General features: G+C 48.8%; 1 protein-coding gene across 10 annotated transcripts in view; it reads right to left on the bottom strand.

The window, feature by feature from the left end:
• Window positions 1-19,857, bottom strand: part of RAPGEF1 (Rap guanine nucleotide exchange factor 1) — a 163,055-nt gene that overhangs the window by 41,664 nt on the left and 101,534 nt on the right. For all 10 annotated transcript variants that reach the window (XM_055270646.2, XM_055270647.2, XM_055270649.2 and 7 more), the window contains 7 exons: window positions 18,953-19,109; window positions 10,838-10,926; window positions 9,704-9,856; window positions 9,155-9,278; window positions 8,534-8,717; window positions 6,556-7,056; window positions 2,432-2,634 (listed from right to left, as the gene is read on the bottom strand). In XM_055270646.2, coding sequence (XP_055126621.1) covers window positions 2,432-2,634; window positions 6,556-7,056; window positions 8,534-8,717; window positions 9,155-9,278; window positions 9,704-9,856; window positions 10,838-10,926; window positions 18,953-19,109 — 1,411 coding nt within the window. The remainder of the gene's footprint in view (window positions 1-2,431; window positions 2,635-6,555; window positions 7,057-8,533; window positions 8,718-9,154; window positions 9,279-9,703; window positions 9,857-10,837; window positions 10,927-18,952; window positions 19,110-19,857) is intronic.

Below are 19,857 nucleotides of genomic sequence, written 5' to 3'. Positions count from 1 at the left end.
GGGACTAAAACCAGCTGCCGAAGGCTATCTGCATGAAAAGGCACCCTCCTTCACTTCCTTACACTAGATCCTAAAAATTGTGTCCACTGGAAGCAGGTTGGGTGGAAGGAGGACGAGGGGGCTGGAGCCACACAGAACTGGGCTGACTCTGGGCTTGGAGCTGCTCCTCTGTGGCTAGTGGATCCATGTGTCATTCACATGTCTTCAGAACTCAGATGGGGCTCCGGCTGCCTGGGTTTGAGTCTGGACCCTGCCATTTCTCACCTGTTTGGCCTTGGGCACTACCTAAAGGTCTCCATGCCTCAGGTTTTCCGTCTGTAAAATGGGGATAACCCTGGTGCCTCCTGTACAGGGCTATTGGGAGGATGAAATGGGACGATACGTGTGAAGCACCTGGAATCTTGCTTACCACACTGTACGTGGGCCAACAGGTGTGTGTAATGAGCACCATTTTTGTCTGTGAAGTGTGGAAACGCTTCCTGCATCTGCATTTGAGAGAGGGTGTGACCAGCAGCTGGCAGGACCTGTCAGGTGGTATGCCTGGGCTGTCATTAGGATTGGGTGTGGCTCCCAGGTCTTCTGTTTCTACCTGTGGGCTTGGATTCAGGTTCGCTGGCTCTGTCAGCCTCAATTTACTTATAACGGGGATGCCAGGAGCTGTGGCAGGGACCACGTAGAGCCAGATGAGAACCGTGGTGCTTACCTGGGGAGGTGTTCAACACAGATGTTCCTAACAGGCCTCCGGGGGCTGAGCTCACCACTGCCCTGCAGTGTGGTAGAACAGGTTCTGATTCCACGTGCTCACTAGGGGTGTCTCCCCAAATATTCAGAAGCCTGTGGACTCCATAGTACGGAGAAGATGCCCAAGGATGGCAAATGGGCCAAAAATATTTTCAAAAAATCTGGCTCCGCAATGGCTTTTTTTTTTTTAAGACAGGGTCTCACTATGTTGTCCAGGCTGGTCTTCAACTACTGGGATCAAGTGATCCTCCACCTCAGCCTCCCAAGTAGCTGGGAAGACAGGCAGGTGCCGCCACCACTCCTGGCTCTCGGCAACGGTTCTAACCAAACATTTTAAGCAAGGGGTCTCTAAATGAGGCATTTATGTTTCCATGGTGGGACCCTTTTTGAAACATCTTTAGAGCAATTGAGATTCATATTCTCAATTGTGTCTGTGTGGTGGGTAGGGCAGGTGAGGATCTGAGACCCTGAAAATGGCATGTGTGACACAAGTGGCAGGACTGGAATTCAGGACTCCCAACTCCAAGCTTGGCCTTTCCTCTACTGGACATGGCCACCTCTGAAGGGGCTGAGTGTGGTTTTTGAGTGGAAATAAAACAGCTTGTTGGTTAACCAGAGCCCACTGAGTATAGCAAGGCTCAGGGACTCCTGGGACTGGGCTGAGCCCCAGGTGATTATATCGAGTAATCCAGGGACATTTGTCCTCTAGTCTGCAGCTGCCTCCCAGAAGAATCAGACGGCCCCTCATGTCCTCTCGCAATGGATAAAAGATGGCCCAGTGCACACCAGTCACCTCCTGGTAAAAGCCACCAGACTGGCCAGCACACGAGCACAGCAGCCCAGGCAGCTCTGAACAAGCCTGGAGCTCCCTGCTGGGGAGCTTCCTCTTCCTGGGGAGCATGGCTGGACAAGAGGCTCAGATCCTCAAACCTGACTAGGGCCCTCCATGTTCATTAACTGGCGGCAAAGGGAGAAAGTTTGGAGGGATGCCATAGGCACCCCCGATCTGCCCACCCTCCCAGTGCCTGGGCAGTTCCAGAGCCTCATGGGGTGCCCACGGTGGAACAGCTTGCCTTCTGTGCTGACCCGTGCTTCCTTACATGCACAGAAGTCCTTAGCACAGGAGTGTTTTCTAGAAGAGGAAGGTGCCATGTCTGAAACAGAGTGGCTCTGTTTAAAGCCATCCTCCACTTCAATGGCACTTGTTTTCCTTGGGCCCTCCCCAGCCAAGGCTGGGTTGTAAGTCACTCTACACAGTTAGGCCCATTATGCCAATCAAGTCCACAGATGGCTGTGCACAGACCATGTCCTGTGCTTTGATTGAGTCCCTCCTTTCTGGGAGGTCTATGTTGAAGCCAAAGAAGAAAGAAAAAAATACAAGAGACCATCAGCAGAGAGAGCAAACACCCTGAGTACAAGCCTGTCCCTGCTGCATGGGGCTGCTGTGGAAAAGAAAGGTCCCTGCACCCCAGGGTGGGGAGGTGGTAGAGTGGGCGCTGGGCTGCTGGTGAGCATCTAAGGAGGAAGTAAAAGCATCTGTGTGGGAGATGGTGCCTTCCACACCACACCCAAAACCAGGGCCCTGCCACAGCAGGGAGGAGGGTTAACCTTGCCCCCGAGGAGGGTCATTTTGGTTCCTAGAGACTTGCTAGGATCGGAAGTTCTAGTCACAAGGGAAGGTGTCACTCACCAGCTGCCGCTGCTTGGGGGGTAGGGCGGGTGGCGGGGCCAGCTCCTGCACAGAGTCCACCCCACTGAAGGAGTCGCTGAAGCCGTATACCTCCATGAGGAGTTTGTTCTTCTGCTGGTAGATGTGCTCGTTCTGAGGCGTCTGGTAGAACATAGAGGGCTGCGGCTCCGAGTAGTCCTCCAGCAACTGCATGTAGGCCAGCACTGTGAAACGGAGGGAGAGAGCTGCAGCAAGGCCAGGGGAGGCCATGTCAGGGAACCCCTCCCCCGCGTTCTTCCCACAGCAGCTAGGGGACTTTCCACTGAAAGCACCTCAGGGAGGGACGAACAGGCGGAGCGCAGAGAACTTTTCGGGCAGTGAAATCCCACTCCGTCTGATGCGCTAACGGAGGAGACACGTCCAGACCAGCAGATGCGCAACACCAACGGGGAACCCTAATGTGAACTGGGGACTAAGGCGAGGGCACGTGGCGGGTGCAGGGATGGCAAATCTCAGCCACCTCCTGAGCAGGCACTTTCCCCTCGAGGCATGTTGCAAGTGCCACAAGCACCTGCCAGGTGGAGTTGAGATTCAGATGCCAAGAAAAAGTGGTGGCTCTGCAGTGCTAAATTTTGTACCTTCAAATAAGCACAAAGCCAGAGGCTTCTCTGCAAACCTCAAATAGTCAACAAATCAAGGAAGGCCAGACACTGAGCTGAGGAAGACAGTCACAGAGGTAGAGAGTTTATTTCTTCCCTGAGCCACACTGGGGGTCCAGAGATAGAGGAAATGCTCTCTCTCCAGGAGTGTCACTGAAGGCGAGTATACAAAGTCACCTTCTTTATTTAAAAGAATATGTAAGAATTTCTTACTAGCTCCAACAAGCACCGAGCAGAACTTGGTTGTAAAAGATGCACAGGAAGAGATGGTTCCCCCCTGAGGTCAGCTGCTGCTACTGAAAGGGCAGCTCACAGCCCCTTGAGCTTGTCTCACCCTTCCTTTTTTTTTTTTGAGACAGTTTCACTCCTGTTGCCCAGGCTGGAGTGCAGTGGTGCGATCTCGGCTCACTGCAACCTCCACCTCATGGGTTCAAGTGATCCTCCTGCCTCAGTCTACTGAGTAGCTGGGATTATAGGCATGCACCACTGTGTCCAGCTAATTTTTGTATTTTTAGTAGAGATGGGGTTTTGCCATGTTGGTCTGGCTGGTCTTGAACTCCTGACCTCAGGTAATCCACCTGGCTCGTCCTCCCAAAGTGCTGGGATTACAGGCGTGAGCCACCGCGCCCAGCCCCACACTTCCTCTTTAATGCTGCACAACCAATGTCACCAGGCTCCAGAGGAAGAGGCAAGCCTAGGAAGGTAATCCCAAGCACCCACAAACTGCTCCCTAAAAAGACTAAATACGGCCGGGCGCAGTGGCTCATGCCTATAATCCCAGCACTTTGGGAGGCTGAGGGAGGAGGGTCACTTGAGGCTAGTTCAACACCAGCCTGGGCAACATAGTGAGACCCCCATCTCTAAAAAGAAAAAAGAAAAGAAAAACATTAGCAATGGTGGTATGTGCCTATGGTCCCAGCTATTCAAGAGGCTGAGGTGGGGGGATCCCTTGAACTCAGGAGTTCAAGGTTGCAGTGAGCTATGGAAAAAAGAAAAAGACTAAACACAACCACCTCTGCCTGACTTTTCTGTAAAACTGTGATCTCTTCAGAGGTCCTTCTGAACTCTTGATGTTGAAGTCCTTGTAGAAAACTGCTAGCCAAGCAGAGAACCGCAGTGATGCTCCCAGCCTTCTAGAAATGAGGAGGACCCCGTCCATTTCAAAAGCAGCCCAGAGGCTGATTTTAGGGGCCTTGCTCCTAACACAGCCAGCATTGCTGGGAAGGTTCAGCCGCCAGTGCTCAGGGCCTGGGACTGTGGGGATTTCAGGTGCCAGAGAGTGATCACAAGCCTCATCTGGCACAAGGGACTCATGGGGCTGCCCCTGGCAAGAGGGGCTGGGGACCCTCATGATGTCAGTGCATCCCAGATGATGAGGACACATCGTGACATTGGGACTGAGCGTGCGTGAACTCGGGCCAGCGTTAGCCACTCAGCCAGGGTGATGATTCTTTCCTTCTTTCCCTCAAAGCAATTTTGAGGCACTTTCCACAGAGTCACCTGAGGGTCCCCTCGGGGAGTGAACAGCAGACTGGGGACAAGGACTGAGGCTCAGGGTGCCTAAGTTTGGGGCTCTTTCACAGGGTACGGAGAAGACCACCCCCTGCACAGGGGTCAATACTGTAAACTGGATGGGATCTCAAGGAAGGAGGGCTGAATCTCTTCCTCCTCAGCTTAGGAGGAAGTGTAACAGGCTCGTACAACTCAGGCCAGGCTCTCAGTCCCAGATCTGTGCCCCACTTGCTTGTTGATCTTGGGCAATACTCAGTTCTTCTGAGCTCCAGTTTCTCTACCTATGAAATTGGAGCTAATAGAGTCTGCCTTGCAGGTGGCTGTCAGGACTACCTTCGATAGGGCATGCGAAGCTTTAGCTCAGTGCACACCATGGCTGCAGCTCAGGAGGTTTTTAGAGGTTTGCAGGCTCCAGTGCTGGAGACACTGATGAATGGGTTAAAGCCTCAAAATGGTGGTCTAAATTAATAGGGATTTTCAGCCACTTGAGACTGTTTGAAAGGAAACAATGGCTACCCCTCCCTTTCCTTCTCCCCTCTACAGACCCTGCATGAGGACCGCCGCCCACACTTGTTCTAGGAGCTGGAAGGGTAAGGCTTTCTGGCATCTGCTGCAGTCTGCAAGGATGCCATCCTGCCCAGTGTCTGAGCTCAGAGGATCCCTCCCCTAGGGAAGGAAAGGGGGTGAACCTGAATGGCACGCAGCCCAAGATAACAGGGGTGGAGGGGGAGGCCAACAGCTCTTTAAACACTTGTCCATGCAGAGGGAGGGGAAGAGAAGGAAATGCTTCTGGCATTGCCATTGCACACCCCTCTGCGAGAGCCCTGGTTTCTGATGAGCGAATATACAAGACAGATGGGGATGACATCATCAGTCCCACAGAGCCAGCTCTCCCTCTAGCTGGGTGACCACACCGCTGAGGCCATCACACACGCTGGGCAACACCTACTGAGGAGCTGGGGATACATGACATCATCGCAGCCGCCGCCTTCTGTGGACCACGCAGCAAGCCCTCAGGGTGATCCTTGCTGGATTGAACCAAACCAGGTCTTCCCTTCCTTGAGAATGGGGCCCAGCTCTAAGCTGGGCTCAGAAGCTCTCATTTGGGAATTTGGAGTAGAGATTCCATTTCTAGGTCATAGAAGTTCTCTGCTGGATGTGTCAACTGAGGCCAGGGAAGCCTGGGGCTGTGTGGCTGATGTGACCACACACATTGAAACGGTGACAGCTGTGCTGCCAAGAAAATCGAAGCAGAACTATGCTAGTGAAGCAGGGAGAGGGCGGGGACAGAGGGGGCCAGGCAACTCCCAGAAGTGTGGAGCAGTTAGGGGAGCTAGAAGAAAACCGAATTTCCAGGAGAACTCTCCTTATTACTTTTATGGCAGATTTACAGTTGGAAAATATTTAAAACTTCAGCTCCACCCCTGGGCTCCAATAACATCATATATTAAAATGTCTGGTCCGAGAAGTGTCCTCAATTACTCCTGCCGGCAACCTCAGCTCCCAAGTCATTCTGGGAGCATGAACAGAGACAGTGTGCTCTAGACAGGGATCCTTAGACAATCACCCTGTGGAAACTAGGCAAGTTCTGCTGAAATTCACATATCCACCTCACTCTACGCAGATGTTGCTGCAATGCTGTCCTGCATGCCAGGACACTCCTTCCCCTCTGTCACTGTGATCAGGCCAGAAGGTCAACTGCTGCCATCTAAAGAGGAGAATCCCTTGGGCTACATGGAGACCCGACCTGAGATTGTATAGAAACTGTAAAGGAGAGGTCAGCTGGTCAGGCTTTAAAAATGATCATGTGTAATGACAAAACCTGGCTCCCAGAAGTGTCCACATACCTGGCTGGCCTATCTTTTATGAAATAATGAGGCCACTGATTTGATTCTGGTCTAATGTTGAAATAAAACATACTGCCATTTCAGGTTATAAAATGCACTTCCTGACAACAGTGCAACAAAAGCTTACTGTGTTTGTTTTTCTTCTCTGGTAGAGGAGGTGGTTTTTCTGGGTCACTCGTTGATTCAGGAGCAGTAAAATCACCCACAAATTCGACAGGGGCTGAGGAACCTCCATGCTGAAAGGGCAGAATAGCAGCAAAGGGCGCGTAGGGGACGGATGGGATCGGGGCTGTGCTCTGTAGGTCCTCCCCAGAGATGTTGTCATACTGCGAGGGATGCCGCTCGTAGGACACCCTGCAGCCAGAGCTGTCCGCCGTCTGGGAGGCTGCGCTCCTGCGCTTCTTCTCGGGGAGAGCAGGCGGCGTATCTGTCTGCTGCCCTGGGGCCAGAGGTCCGTCTGGCTGGGGATGGCCGCCAAGAGGCAGCTGGAAAGGAGGGCCAAGAAATGGAGACCCAGACTCCCCCAAAGACTCTGGCAACGGGCTAAGGTTCCAGGCCGTCTGCTGAGGTATCTGGTCTGCGTTAGAGAGGTCTTGCTGGAGGAATTCATAGTCGGGATCATAGTGGTCTGCAGTTACAACAGGGAAAAAAGAGACCCGTTAGCCACAGGCCCTGCAGGAGCAGCCAGCTCTCCCTGCCCGCCTCTCACCGGCTCGCTCATGGATGTGTGACAAAGACCTGTCTCCGGGGTTTATTTTATATTTACATGTTATATTCTTCATTCTTCTCACTGATTATAAAAGCAAACCAGATGGGAATATGGCTGTTTGCTATACTTTATTTTTTACACTTCTTACTTAAAAAAAAAAAAAAAATACACAACCATTACGGAAACCATGGCAAATTACATCAAGAAAATAAAAATCACCCACAACCCCATAATCTAACTGTACTTTCTATTTACATTTTGAAGTATTTCCTTAAATGCCTTTTTTGCCTATAAGGATTCCTTTTTGAAAAAGCCCAACTGAGGGCCGCGTGGTGACTCACGCCTGTAATCTCAGCACTTTGCGAGGCCAAGGCAGGCCAATCAGTTGAGGCCAGGAGTTCAAGATCAGCCTGGCCAATGTGGCAAAACCCCGTCTCTACTAAAAATACAAAAATTGGCTGGGCGTGGTGGCCCACTTTGGGAATGGACAGATCACCTGAGGTCAGGAGTTCAAGACCAGCCTGGCCAACATGGTGAAACCCCGTCTCTACTAAAAATACAAAAAAATTAGCCGGGTGTGGTGGCGCACACCTGTAATCCCAGCTACTTGGGAGGCTGAGGCAGGAGAATCACTTGAACCCGGGAGGCGGAGGTTGCAGTGAGCCCAGATCGTGTCACTGCACTCCAGCCTGGGTGACAGAGTGAGGTTCTGTCTCAAAGAAAAAAAAAAAGCAATTGAGAATATTACATAAATGGTCCTGTACTTTTTCTAGTTATCAATATGAGTGATTTTTAATAGCTACAGATTATTTCAGCAAATGAATGTACCATAATTCATCTGATTTCCTACCAATGAAATCTTGCTATTAATCACTGATTATGCTCCTAGGATACATTCTCAGAAGTGAAAATATCTAGTTCACAGGATACGAACAGCTTCCTGCTCTCTAAGCCCCCTGCCCAGCAGACTCAGAGGGGCCCGCACAGTACACATTCAACGTTGACTAACGAGAAGGCCGGCTCATGCAGCTCCCTCCCCTTCAGCCTCTGTCAAGTGTTGTCAGGACCCCCACCCCTTCGTTTAAAGCTCTCAACACAAATGGCTCTTAATTTTGGTAAAGAGAGTCAAATTACTCACTGACAGATGAACAACAGTCACCGCTTGAATATCTAGGCTGTGGTTTTACATTGTGACTTCATTTACACACTCAACTTCCTTGGGAGGCAGATACTGTTATCCTTATTTTGCAGATGAGGACGCTGAGGCTCAGATTTTAAACAAGTTGGCCAAAGCCACGCAGTCAATGATCGCATGACCTGGGACTCCCACCCAGGACTGTATGGCCCCAGAGAAGCCACTGAGACAGGATGGAACAGGAGGATGCTGGCGGCTCACCTAGTGTTTCACAGCTTGTGTTCCGGGAGCACTGCCCACTGTCCCTGTCCAGAGAGGACAGCTGCTCATCTGACTTGCTGAGCTTGCCTATGCTGCTGCAGGGGGAGAGGCGGGGCGACTCTCCACCATACGAGTGGCTGCCTCCTGACAGTCGCCTCTGTGCATAACAGTCAACGTCAAAATCCTCAAGTGGAAAAAGAAAAACAAAGCCAAGTTACTTCTGAGAAACGGTGGCAGAGACCAGGGGTGAGACAACCGGTGCATTTACTTAAAGAAGGAAATACTGCCAGGCAAACTCAGAAACCGCCTCTGACGTCAGCAGTCAAAGGACACATACAGCTGAGAAGCAGCCATCTGGAGTTTGTGGGGGGTGTGGCCAGGGAGGGCCCTGGGGCTGGGCTCACCTATCTCCAGGAGACGCCCTTTGGCTCTGGCTTCCCTGCCCTGACCCTTATTCCCATGTGGGAACTTGGACTGTGTCCTGGAGAGAGAGTCTCACACCCTCGATGTGACAAACACCAGCGCCTGAAGACCACGGGTTTCTTTCAGCTTCAGGAGCCACATCCCTGAGCCCCCCACCCCCTCCCTGCCTTCCCATGCAGGGAACAGGGGCTGCATTACCTGCCTATTGATTCCAACAGGCAAACTGGAGCCACTGGTGGCTCGGCTCATGGGGGCCACCACAGCCACTCGGGTAGGGGATGGCGCCGACTGTCTTTTCTTGGGTGGCAATGCTGGTGGAGGACTGAAACAGACCGAAACGTCCAGGCAGACCAAACCACACTCACCAAAGCTCTTCAGTGTGATATTGGGGTACAGGATGTGGGGTTCTTTGATTACTAGACTCTCCACACCCAATGTTCACACTTCAACTCCTGCCTACTCCCCTCTGCCAAAATAAAACCTGTAAATACCAAATGAAGAAAAAAGAACAACCCTTTCTTTTTCATAATAAATCATACCATGGCTCCCTGGGCTGAGGACACAAGGAGGCCTTCAGGAGAGCTCAGGGTGGCCAGGGAGGGCTGGCGGGGTGGGGACAGCTCCAGAGTCAGCCTCCCAAGGGGGGCCAAGCCCTCAGCGCTGAGGGGAAAGGGCCCGAGCCCTGTCTTCCTCCCTTTCTTGCTCATTCTGCCATGGGAGGCACTGGACAAATAGGAAGGTAATTACCTATTATCAACCACCCGAATGCCAGGCAGAGGAGGCTTGGGGGGCGCAACCTCTTCATCCGTGGCATCTGGGAGGAGCTCAGTTGACTGTGACATCCCAGTCGTCTTGTTTAGGATCTCTACCTCGCGGTCTGTCAGGGGGAGCTCTGCTGGGCTGGAGAATTGGGAAGAACTTAGGGTTACAGAAGGTCAAAGACGGGACAGAGCACACACAGGCCCTGAGAAGGTGAGGATGTGACCAGGAAGAACATGGTGGGTGAGGTGGGGCTGAGGAGCAGGCTCCCTGGATATAGAACCCTGGGGTTCTGGTTTGGTTACTAATGAGCTACTGGAGCTTGGCTGTGCCCCCAACTTTGCACCTCAATTTCCTCATCTGAAGATGATCTAAGGGCTCTCTAAAATGCTCCAGGCCGGGCGCAGTGGCTCACACCTATAATCCCAGCACTTTGGGAGGCCAAGGCGGGCAGATCACTTGAGGTTAGGAGTTTGAGACCAGCTTGGCCAACATGGTGAAACCCTGTCTCTACTAAAAATACAAAAATTAGCTGGGCGTGGTGGCGTGCACCTGTAGTCCCAACTACTTGAAAGGCTGAGGCAGGAGAATTGCTCTAACCTGAGAGGAGGAGGTTGCAATGAGCCCAGATCGTACCACTGCACTCCAGCCTGAGCAACAGAGACTCTGTCTCAAAAACAAAAAAAAGCTCCAAATTTATGTTTTATATTTTTACCAGGAGCTTGGAGTAGAGATGAATATAAACCCTTACAACCATCCATGTCATCCTCAGTTTACTCTTGATCAAGCAAGAGTGCTCTCAAGTCAAAGCCCCCAAACCCGAGCCCTTAAAAGTTCTTTGTCACTATGAAACGAAGCTGCCCAGGAAAAGCACTGGTATGTGTCACTGGATGCGTTCACAGAAAAAGATCCTTAGAAACAGTCATGCTGAAGGGTAAACTTGAGACGGGGTACTACTTCAAGCCTGTGTGAAATATATACACACTGCTAACCACTGAAAAAGGAATATGGGCTTCCAGCAGCCCACCCTCATGCTGCCCACCCACCGGGCCCTATCCTTGTCAAGTGCAGCCTTTGCCACTGAGCGTGACCCCCGCGACAGGAGGGTTAGTCAGCACCTACCCATCAGGCTTGCCGGCAGGGGAACTGGGCTTCACGGGGCTCGTCGGAGACGGACGTCCCTGCTTCTCGATGGTGAGCCTGACCAGCTCCTACCCCACAAGAAAAAGGCAGTGAGCAAAGCTCCCGTCACTGAGTTTCCACCAGAAGGTAGGCAGGTGCTGTCTGTCCTCTGCTGCTGAGTCTCATTTCTGTGCCTATAGATTCCCCACGCACCATAAACGCAAGTATCACTTGCCTTAGGTAATCTGCATGACTTCCCAAATGTCCCCTGCCCTCCAAAAATACCTTCATGGCATGTCAAGAAGTTTCAAATGCATAAAGGCACTTCCTCTTGGAAGGGGAAATGGCAAACCCCAGACTCTCAAAATGATTGTTTATCACACAAATTAAAACACTTGGCCGAACAGATTCCCAGTCAGTTTGTTGGGGAATAACTCTGTTCCTCGTTCTCTAAAGCCATTAGATCATATGCATGATGATGGCACTGGGTGGTTTCCCAAGGCGAGCTGGCCACAGGTGTGGTGGAGCTGCTAGCTGGTGGGGGTGGGTGGGGGCTGGCTGGGATCCTTGTCGATGGAGAGGGAGTTAAGGGGAGATAACCCAGCAAAGAAATCACTTTAGAACCATTAACTGAGAAAAACAGAAAAGACAAATAGCCTTTTTCAAATCATAGCAAAAGAAAATAAAAGGGAAGACATTAAGGGCCCATGTGTTTTTTTTTTTAAATTAGAATGCATTTTCTCCCAGTTTGATGAGTTTTGACAACTGCGTATACTCAAGTAAGCACCACTAAAAACACAAAGAACATTTCCATCACCGTCTTCAGCCAATCTGCCCTGCCCCAACCATTTTTTAACTTCTATTATCATAGATTACTTATGCCTGTCCTAGAACTTGATAGAAATGGACCATATCATACATACACTTTTGTGTCAACCTTCTTTTTAAAAACAGCTTTACGGATATATAACTCATACGCCATTAAATTCATCCATTTAAAGTGTACGACTCAGTGGTTTTTAGTCTGTTCACAGAGTTGTGTGACCATCAACACAATCAATTTTAGGACTTCTCATCACCCCAAAAGGAAACTCTGCATTCCCCTCGACCCCCAGCCGCTGGCAGCTGCCAATCCACTTCCTGTCCGCATATCTTTGCCTGCTCCGTCCCCCGAGCTCAGCGTCAACGGCTGTGCTTCGTGTGTGCGAGGCGCCTGCTGCTCGCTGCCGGCAGTGTTCTCACATGTGGATGCACCACAGCTTCTCCCTCCACCTTCCTGTCGATGGACTTCTGGCCTGGCCAGGGCCTGCATGTGTGTGATGAGGGGCTTCCAGGCTTTCAGCAGGAAGCTGTTTCCAAGTTATAGAGGAGGTGGCAGCGGATGCCAGTGGGCAACATAGTAACCAGAGATGCTGAACCAGCGGCTGCCAAGCCTCTTCAGACTCAAAAAGCACCACACACAAAAATGGCAGCGTATGTTGCAAATAAGGCAAAGAGTCAGTTACCATCCTTCCCAGCGCAAGGGTTCTTTCAAAAACACAAAAACTAGAAGGTGAACACACCGAAAAAAATATCAAACAAGAAATTTACAGATACCAATGGTCAGTAATCATAAGACATTCACCATCTTAGATGGTAATAAAATAGAAACTTCCAGACATGGTAGGTGGGAGCACCACTTCAGACAGCCTCTCCAGAGGGATGACTTATCAGTATATATCAAAAGCCTTAAATATTTGCATTAAGAGAATTTTGCACCAGGTGCAGTGGCTCATGCCTATAATCCTAGCACTCTGGAAGGCTGAGGCAGAAGGATGGCTTGAGCCCAGGGGTTCGAGGAGCAGTGAACTGTAATCACACTCCAGCTGAGGTGAGAGATTGAGACTTCATCTCTTAAAAAAAGAATCCTGTCCAAGAAAAATGTCATGAATGTGTGCAAAAATTAAACCACAAAAGATGGTCATCACAGAATATACATAAGATTATGTATCATTAATGTGGTCATTTTGAATAGTGCAACATCCCACAATTAAATATTTGATAATATGTACTGATTACATAAGTCATGATAGAACCAGACAATGGGCTGACCATTACATTGTTATTAAAAACAAAGTCACAACAAGAATATGCACTATATCATGGAAAGATGCTGTAATACACTGAGTGGAAAAATAGTTCTAGGTGATATGCTGGTTTATATTGCACGTTTTGTAAACAAAGCCAAATCAAGAATATATGTAATACAAAAAATATGGCTATGAAACACACTTTTATCTTGTTCTTTTTCTATTTTCTAAATTTTCTGAAATGAACATATATTACTTCTGAAATAATAATTAAACAAGCAACCCCCCCGCCCCCAAAATTAAATGCATATATCAAACTCTTGGGCTCAAGTGATCCTCCTACTTTGGCCTCCCAAAGTGCTGGGATTACAGGTGTGAGCCACCACGCCCAGCCAGGCATATCCATAGATGCAGGTTCAGTGTTACCCTACTCTGTGACAGTTGTTACCCCATTCAGATGTCTATTCTTGAAGAAATGTGGAAAGGCAAAATCTCTAAGAGCCAAGTACTGGCAAGAAAGGAGAACCTTAACACTTGCATGTTAGCACAATTTAGAAGTTAATATTTAAGGAACAGCCATCTAGCTGGTGATTACAAACAGGACAAGATGGAGGAGGAGAGACTACACAATCAGCGAAGAGAGCAGTTAGAACAGAGGCAGCTCCCTTGCACCCTATCGCCTGGAGGAGGGAGGACGGTGGGAGAGGTAGCTCTTCCTAAAAGCACAACACCAGGCCCCAAAGAAGAGCATCACGGCCTTAGAGGGAGTTAAAGAGCACCAGAATACAGTGCCCTGGATGCCCCACTTTCAGATTCACTCTTCTTTACAAGCAGGGCAAAAGGAATAGAGAGAAGTCTGTGTTGTTTGCATCTGTTGATACAGGAAAACATTCTCGATTCTTCATTGATTCATGAGCAATTATAATTAGATCGTCATCTTTCTGGAGAGGCAGCTGTGAACTCAACTAATGAACAATGGCAAAACAATCCTGGAATGACAGGCACGCATGCAGGCATGCGCCCAAATTCAAAGATGACGTCATGATCCCGATGACGTCATGATCCCAATGACGCTCCCTACACTAGCTCGCATGGCCTAGGCTTGAAAAGAGTATAAAAGGGGCGGGCTGCTTTTTAAATTTACCACCTATCTCCCTGCCTAGACAGAAGGTCTTTAGTCTTGACTTGCCTTAACTATCACAGAAGAGAAACCTTAAAATGTGCACATATCTGGCTACTGTGCTAACACCCTAATCTCATTGAAAGTTGACCATTTATAATTTGGCATGAGCCCAACACCCACCTCCTACTGAAGGTAGAATTTTTTGAGAGGGAGGTCAGACTTTTCAATTGTCCTGAGGCACAAGTTAGAAAAGACTGAAAAACGCCAGATGTGGTTGCTCATGCCTGTAATCCTAGAACTTTGGGAGGCTGAGGCGAGTGAATCACTTGAGCCCAGGAGTTCAAAACCAGCCTGGACAACATGGTAAAAATCTGCCTCTACAAAAATTAGTTGGACGTGGTGGCATGCAGCTGTGGTCCCAGCTACTCAGGAGGCTGAGGCTGGAGGATCGCTTGAATCCAGAAGGCGGAGGTCGCAGTGAGCAAGATTGTGCCGTTGTTGCACTCCAGCCTGGGCAATAGAGTGAGACTGTCTCAGAACAAAAAAAAAAAAAAAAGACTGGAAGAGACTACTCTAGAGTCTATGTCTAAAGCAGTGACTGGAAACTGCCGACTGGTCACTGAAAATCAGTTTTCAAAAGTCAAAAACGGTATTTGGAAAAGTAGCTCTCCAAATATGTAATACTTTATTTCCATGTTCATTTTATTCATATTGAAAATGATCATAGGCCGGGCGCGGTGGTTCACGCCTGTCATCCCAGCACTTTGGGAGGCCTAGGTGGGCGGATCACTGGAGGTCAGGAGTTCGAGACCAGCCTGGCCAACATGGTGAAACCTTGTCTCTACTAAAGATACAAAAATTAGCTGGGCGTGGTGGTACGTGCCTGTAATCCCAGCTACTTGGGAGGCTGAGGCAGGAGAATCACTTGAACCCAGGAGGCGGAGGTTGCAGTGAGCCCAGATCATGCCACTGCACTCCAGCCTGGGCAACAAGAGTGAGAATCCGTCTCAAAAAAAAAAAAAAGAAAGGAAAAGAAAATGATCACAGAGAGGGAAGGGCTTAAATAAGCGTTGACAAGTCAAAATACAGCTCTGGTGCTCAAGTAACAGAGGAAATTAACTGGTGAAGTTGGGAAGAGGTGGGGTACTGATTTCAAAAGGTCATGCTGGGATACCTCTTTGACCTCGAGTGGCTCGGCCCCCCAGCATCCAGGTACTAGGCTGGGTGTGGTTCTCAGAGAAAAACATTGAGGGTCTTTAAATTCCTCAGATTTCCTCCCTTCAAGAGCCATAATCAGCTCTGAGCTACAGGCTCCCAGTGGAAAAGCAGCCCCAGAGCCAGATGAGGGGACAGGGGTCTATTTTTTACCTGAGATGATAAGACTACCTGGAAAAGAGCCATAATCACTGTCAAAAATGGTCACTGTGAGCCATTATAAATGAACACTTCTCCAGGTAACACCGTTTCCCCACTGCCTCCTGGTCACCTAGTTCTTACCAGGTACTTTATATACTTTATCTTACTGAATTTCCTCAAATCTTCAGGGTAAATATTTTAAAACCTACTTGAAACTCAAGGAAGTAACTTGCCCAAGGTTATACAGCTTGAACAAGTGGCATTTATGTGGAGGTTTAAATGATAAATGCTACTACGCATTCAGGGACAAAACCAAAGTAATCCTGTTTTACAACATATGTTCAATCATTTGAAAAAAAAAAAAAAAAAGAGGAAAGACTCCCTTGAACAACTGAATGAATTACGTAAACAATGGTGAGTCAGTGTAAAGAACATCCAACGCCCCTCCTCCAAGTGGGCTGACAACATCCTCATGAGTGCATTTCCCTTCTGCACAGCTCCAGTCCCTCCCAGCTCGGGGAGGCTCTCTCACGCCACCAGGCCATGGGCTTTTAAGGTGTCCCAGGCCTGAAAGGGACGGTGAGAGAGGCTGGAAGCCAGCTAGCTTGGAGGTGGGAGTGCAGAGAATCCTGTCCTCCCATGGGAGGCAGCTCAGGGTGACATGGTGCACAGGTGCCGGGGAGGAGGCAGCAGGTTGGGGGTGGGAATCACAGCCTTGCCAGACTACTGCTCCACCTGAGCCTGAGTCTCCACACCTGTGAAAGGGGCAAGGGGCAGCCATTTATGTCTATTATGGAGGGTTGTCATGAGTATTGAGGACAATGTACAAAAAGCACCCCATAAATGTTAGCTGTTATTACTATTAGACAATAACAACAAATGCCAACGTCATAGTGTCTCGATCACTCTCACTGCCTGTAATGACTCCAGCACGAAAAGCTACCAGCCACAGGCAGCTCCTGTCCATCCTCCAGATGCTGGCCTGTCTGTTCCTTGGGGAAGCGTCTCTGACCACCCTGAGAAAGGAAGGTCATCATACCCTTTCATCGCACCCTATGCCATCTCCCTTGGCAGCGCTATACCCCATGGGTGTGCCTTTGTGTTTGCGGTCCTGCCCTCCTTAGACTGTAAGCGCCATAGGGCAGGGTCTGTGCCAGCTTTGCTCATATTTCCAATTATCTCTCACTGCCTGGCACATAGAAGGTTCTCACTAAATGCTTCTTGAATAAATGAAACAAAACTGAATTTGTAAAGCTTCTCACCTAGATAATCTTTGTTCTGGCTAAAATATTTTTAAAGCAATTGTGGAAAAATTATTTGCTCTGACACTGACAAGTTCATAACCTATAGGTTTCTCTCTCTTTTTTTTTTTGTCCCAGTCACTTTGAAAAATCAAGGAAATTTTTCTTTCAGACATGCCTTTCTACTAATGAAGTGGTGCTGTAATGACTCCATAGAAGAAACGTACTTGGGAGTGCCACAAAGCTTTATGAGTGGAAACTCACTCTCCTCTGTTTTGGCTGCTCTAACTTGTGAACATCTCATCAGAATCAATTCGATAGAAGGAAACCTTAACAATGTTACCTGAAAAATAACAATTTTCGGTAATAGCATTTTCAGAAGCCTAGACAGGAACAGCAGGGGTGGGTGAGCCAGAGTGACTCGGGGCTGCTGATAAAGCCCAGGCCACGTCCCATTCTGCTCTGCTGAACCCAATGTGCTACTGTGAGGACCAGATATGATAATGTACGTGCCTGTCCTCCCAATCCTGGAAAGGGCCATCAGCTCTGATCACAACAGCTACCCTGGGCTACATCCTTGAGTCTCGCTGCCCTAAGCAGATACTAGTAACTTTTTGGAATGAAGGTAACATGGGGAGGCTGGGCGCAGTGGCTCACACCTGTAATCCCAACATTTTGGGAGGTCGAGGCGGGCAGATCACCTGAGGTCAGGAGTTTGAGACCAGCCTGGCCAACATGGTGAAACCCCATCTCTACTAAAAATATAAAATTAGCTGGGTGTGGTGGCTCACACCTGTAATCCCAGCATCTCGGGAGGCTGAGGCAGGAGAATCACTTGAACCCAGGAGGCAGAGATTGCAGTGAGCAGAGATCGCACCACTGCACTCCAGCCTGGGTGACAGAGTGACATTCCATCTCAAAGAAAAAAAAATAAAGGAGAACATGGGAGAATTCAGAGGAAAATATTGATGCCATCTAGGCAAGCCCCTTTTACATGAACTCCATGGCCCCAGAAGACACGTCAGCCTCCCCTTAAATGCTGCTGGGGGTAGACGGCCACCCAGATGTCCTGGCAAACACACATTTCATTCTGGAGCAATTTGCAATGCTGAGCAATGCTTTCTCAGCCTCTCTCTGTAATTTAAGCCCTTTGGGGGTCCTTATTCTACTCTCCAGAGCTGCTGGGGAATGTTAAGCCAAGGAGGCAGCTTTCAGGAATTTGTTAGCCTGGTTGAGTGGGAAGGAATTTTTTTTGACCTGGGGTAAATACCTCAGCTATAATTTTGGATTGAGGGGTCCAGAAAGGAGAGGGACACAGGTTTTTCAAGCCAAGAGACCTGTTTACAAAGCATGCATCTAACACCACATAATTAATAATAAATAGCAGATAAGGCCTGACTACTCTGTATGTGCCAGGTGCTGTTCTAGAAGCATTATGTATATTGACCAGTGTAATCTTTCCTATAACCCTGCGATGCACGATGCTATTATTATACCTATTTTATAAAAGAGTTACTTAAGGTGCAGAGCAGTTGAGTAAATTGTTCAAGTTCATAGACTACTAGCAAGTGGTGAACGTGGGATTCAAATCTAGCCAGGTGCTAAGGCTGGCCCCCTTTCTACTACATTATATGGCCTCACGTAACAGCGGGGTTTCCACTGTCCTGCTGCCTGCAGCCCTGGCCCTGACCCAAAGGCCCTTACCTGGTTCATGTCCAACATTCTGTCTTGCTTCCCATCCACTAGGACTTATTTTCTCTATTAGGATTTGTCCCCCTAACCCCAATTCCAGACCTTCTATGGCCTTTGCTTCCCATCTTAACTAGAATTCATAATTTCTTATGCTGTTTCTGACTTCTCTGGATAGCAAATACACAGACCGCATCACGGATACCAAGTAAATATAGAAAGTTCCCTTTCTTACTCACTCCTGCTTTTCTACCAAGAATCCTAGAAGTTCCCAGAACATGAAAAGGTAGCACTGATATGACATGCTGGGAGCTTTACTTAAAGTCATTGTGAAAATGATCTCCATTGCATTTTGTCTAGCTGACAAGCATGCTCAGCCAGCACGATGCTACGAAGACTCACTAAGATTTAATGCAATGCTCAGTAAGGGCTGATTGCTCTGGACAGCTTTTCCATAAGAGCCATTTGCACCAGTCCTGAGAGAAGTAAGTAGTTACGGGATAGAGCGCACCAACACCAGAGACGCGGAAAGACATTCTAATGTTTGAAGGTTAGGAGCAAGCTCTTATGTGACAAGCACCAGCAAGCAGGCTGCTCTAAGTCCCTGACTGGGACTGTCTGGAACCTGCACCGGTACCTTCACTCCATCCAGCACAGCCTTGATGACCCCCTTCACAGTCGTCACCATCTCCTTGTCTTCTGAGTTCACACCTTCCAGCATCACTTGGTCAGACCAGCGAATGAGGTTGGCGAGACTTTGGTACACTCGGCTATAGCAGGAAGAGAGGGCTGAGCTACAGGGAAGAGAAGAATGGAAAAAAAGAAAATCTAAAGCATGACCATCACTTAATACAGAGCCAGCTTCTTGGTGACAAGGGTGTATTTCTCCATCTTTCTTTGTGCAAAATCCATACTGCCTTTTAATAAGCAAACTTCTCCCATGAGCCTTTTTCATTACATCCAGTAAAGATTTTGTGGAGCTTTATATTCTAATCTGTGTTTCAAAATTTTTTTCATTTCCAAAATGTAACATTACAAAAATTCCACCACGATAGTTAAGATGCCTTTTCAAACTTCACATCCTTCTACAAGATTCTGATCACATCTCTCAAGGAGTGCCCCATCTTCCCCTCCTTCTAGCTGCTAATCACTAGACCAGGTCCAAGCAGTGTATATTGATTGTTAGCAATTAGAATCAAATCTATTTTAGATGTGCCACAAGGAGCCGACAGGTTTGCAGAATTTTAACAGTCATGAGCTCAAAACAGGTCTGCAGTTTATTAGAATTCCTCTGTCACGGGGCCAGCTTCATCATCTTCTGCACTATAACCATCAGACAGACGTCAGGAGAGCACGAATGAAGACTTATTTTGAGAATAGCAAATCAGGGGTGACGGGGCCTGTGATGGTGGTGGGGATGTGAGGGTGGGAACGCAGGTGAGTGTGCGTGTGTGTGTGTGTGTGTGTGTGAGACCACGCTACCAGCTACACTGTGATGTCAGCGCCCAAAAACAGAAGCCCTGAGTGCCTCAATGATTGTAG

The sequence above is a fragment of the Symphalangus syndactylus genome, chromosome 3 (assembly GCF_028878055.3).
Source record: "Symphalangus syndactylus isolate Jambi chromosome 3, NHGRI_mSymSyn1-v2.1_pri, whole genome shotgun sequence".
NCBI classification, from domain to species: domain Eukaryota; kingdom Metazoa; phylum Chordata; class Mammalia; order Primates; family Hylobatidae; genus Symphalangus; species Symphalangus syndactylus.
This window is presented reverse-complemented; position numbering and strand designations above follow the sequence as displayed.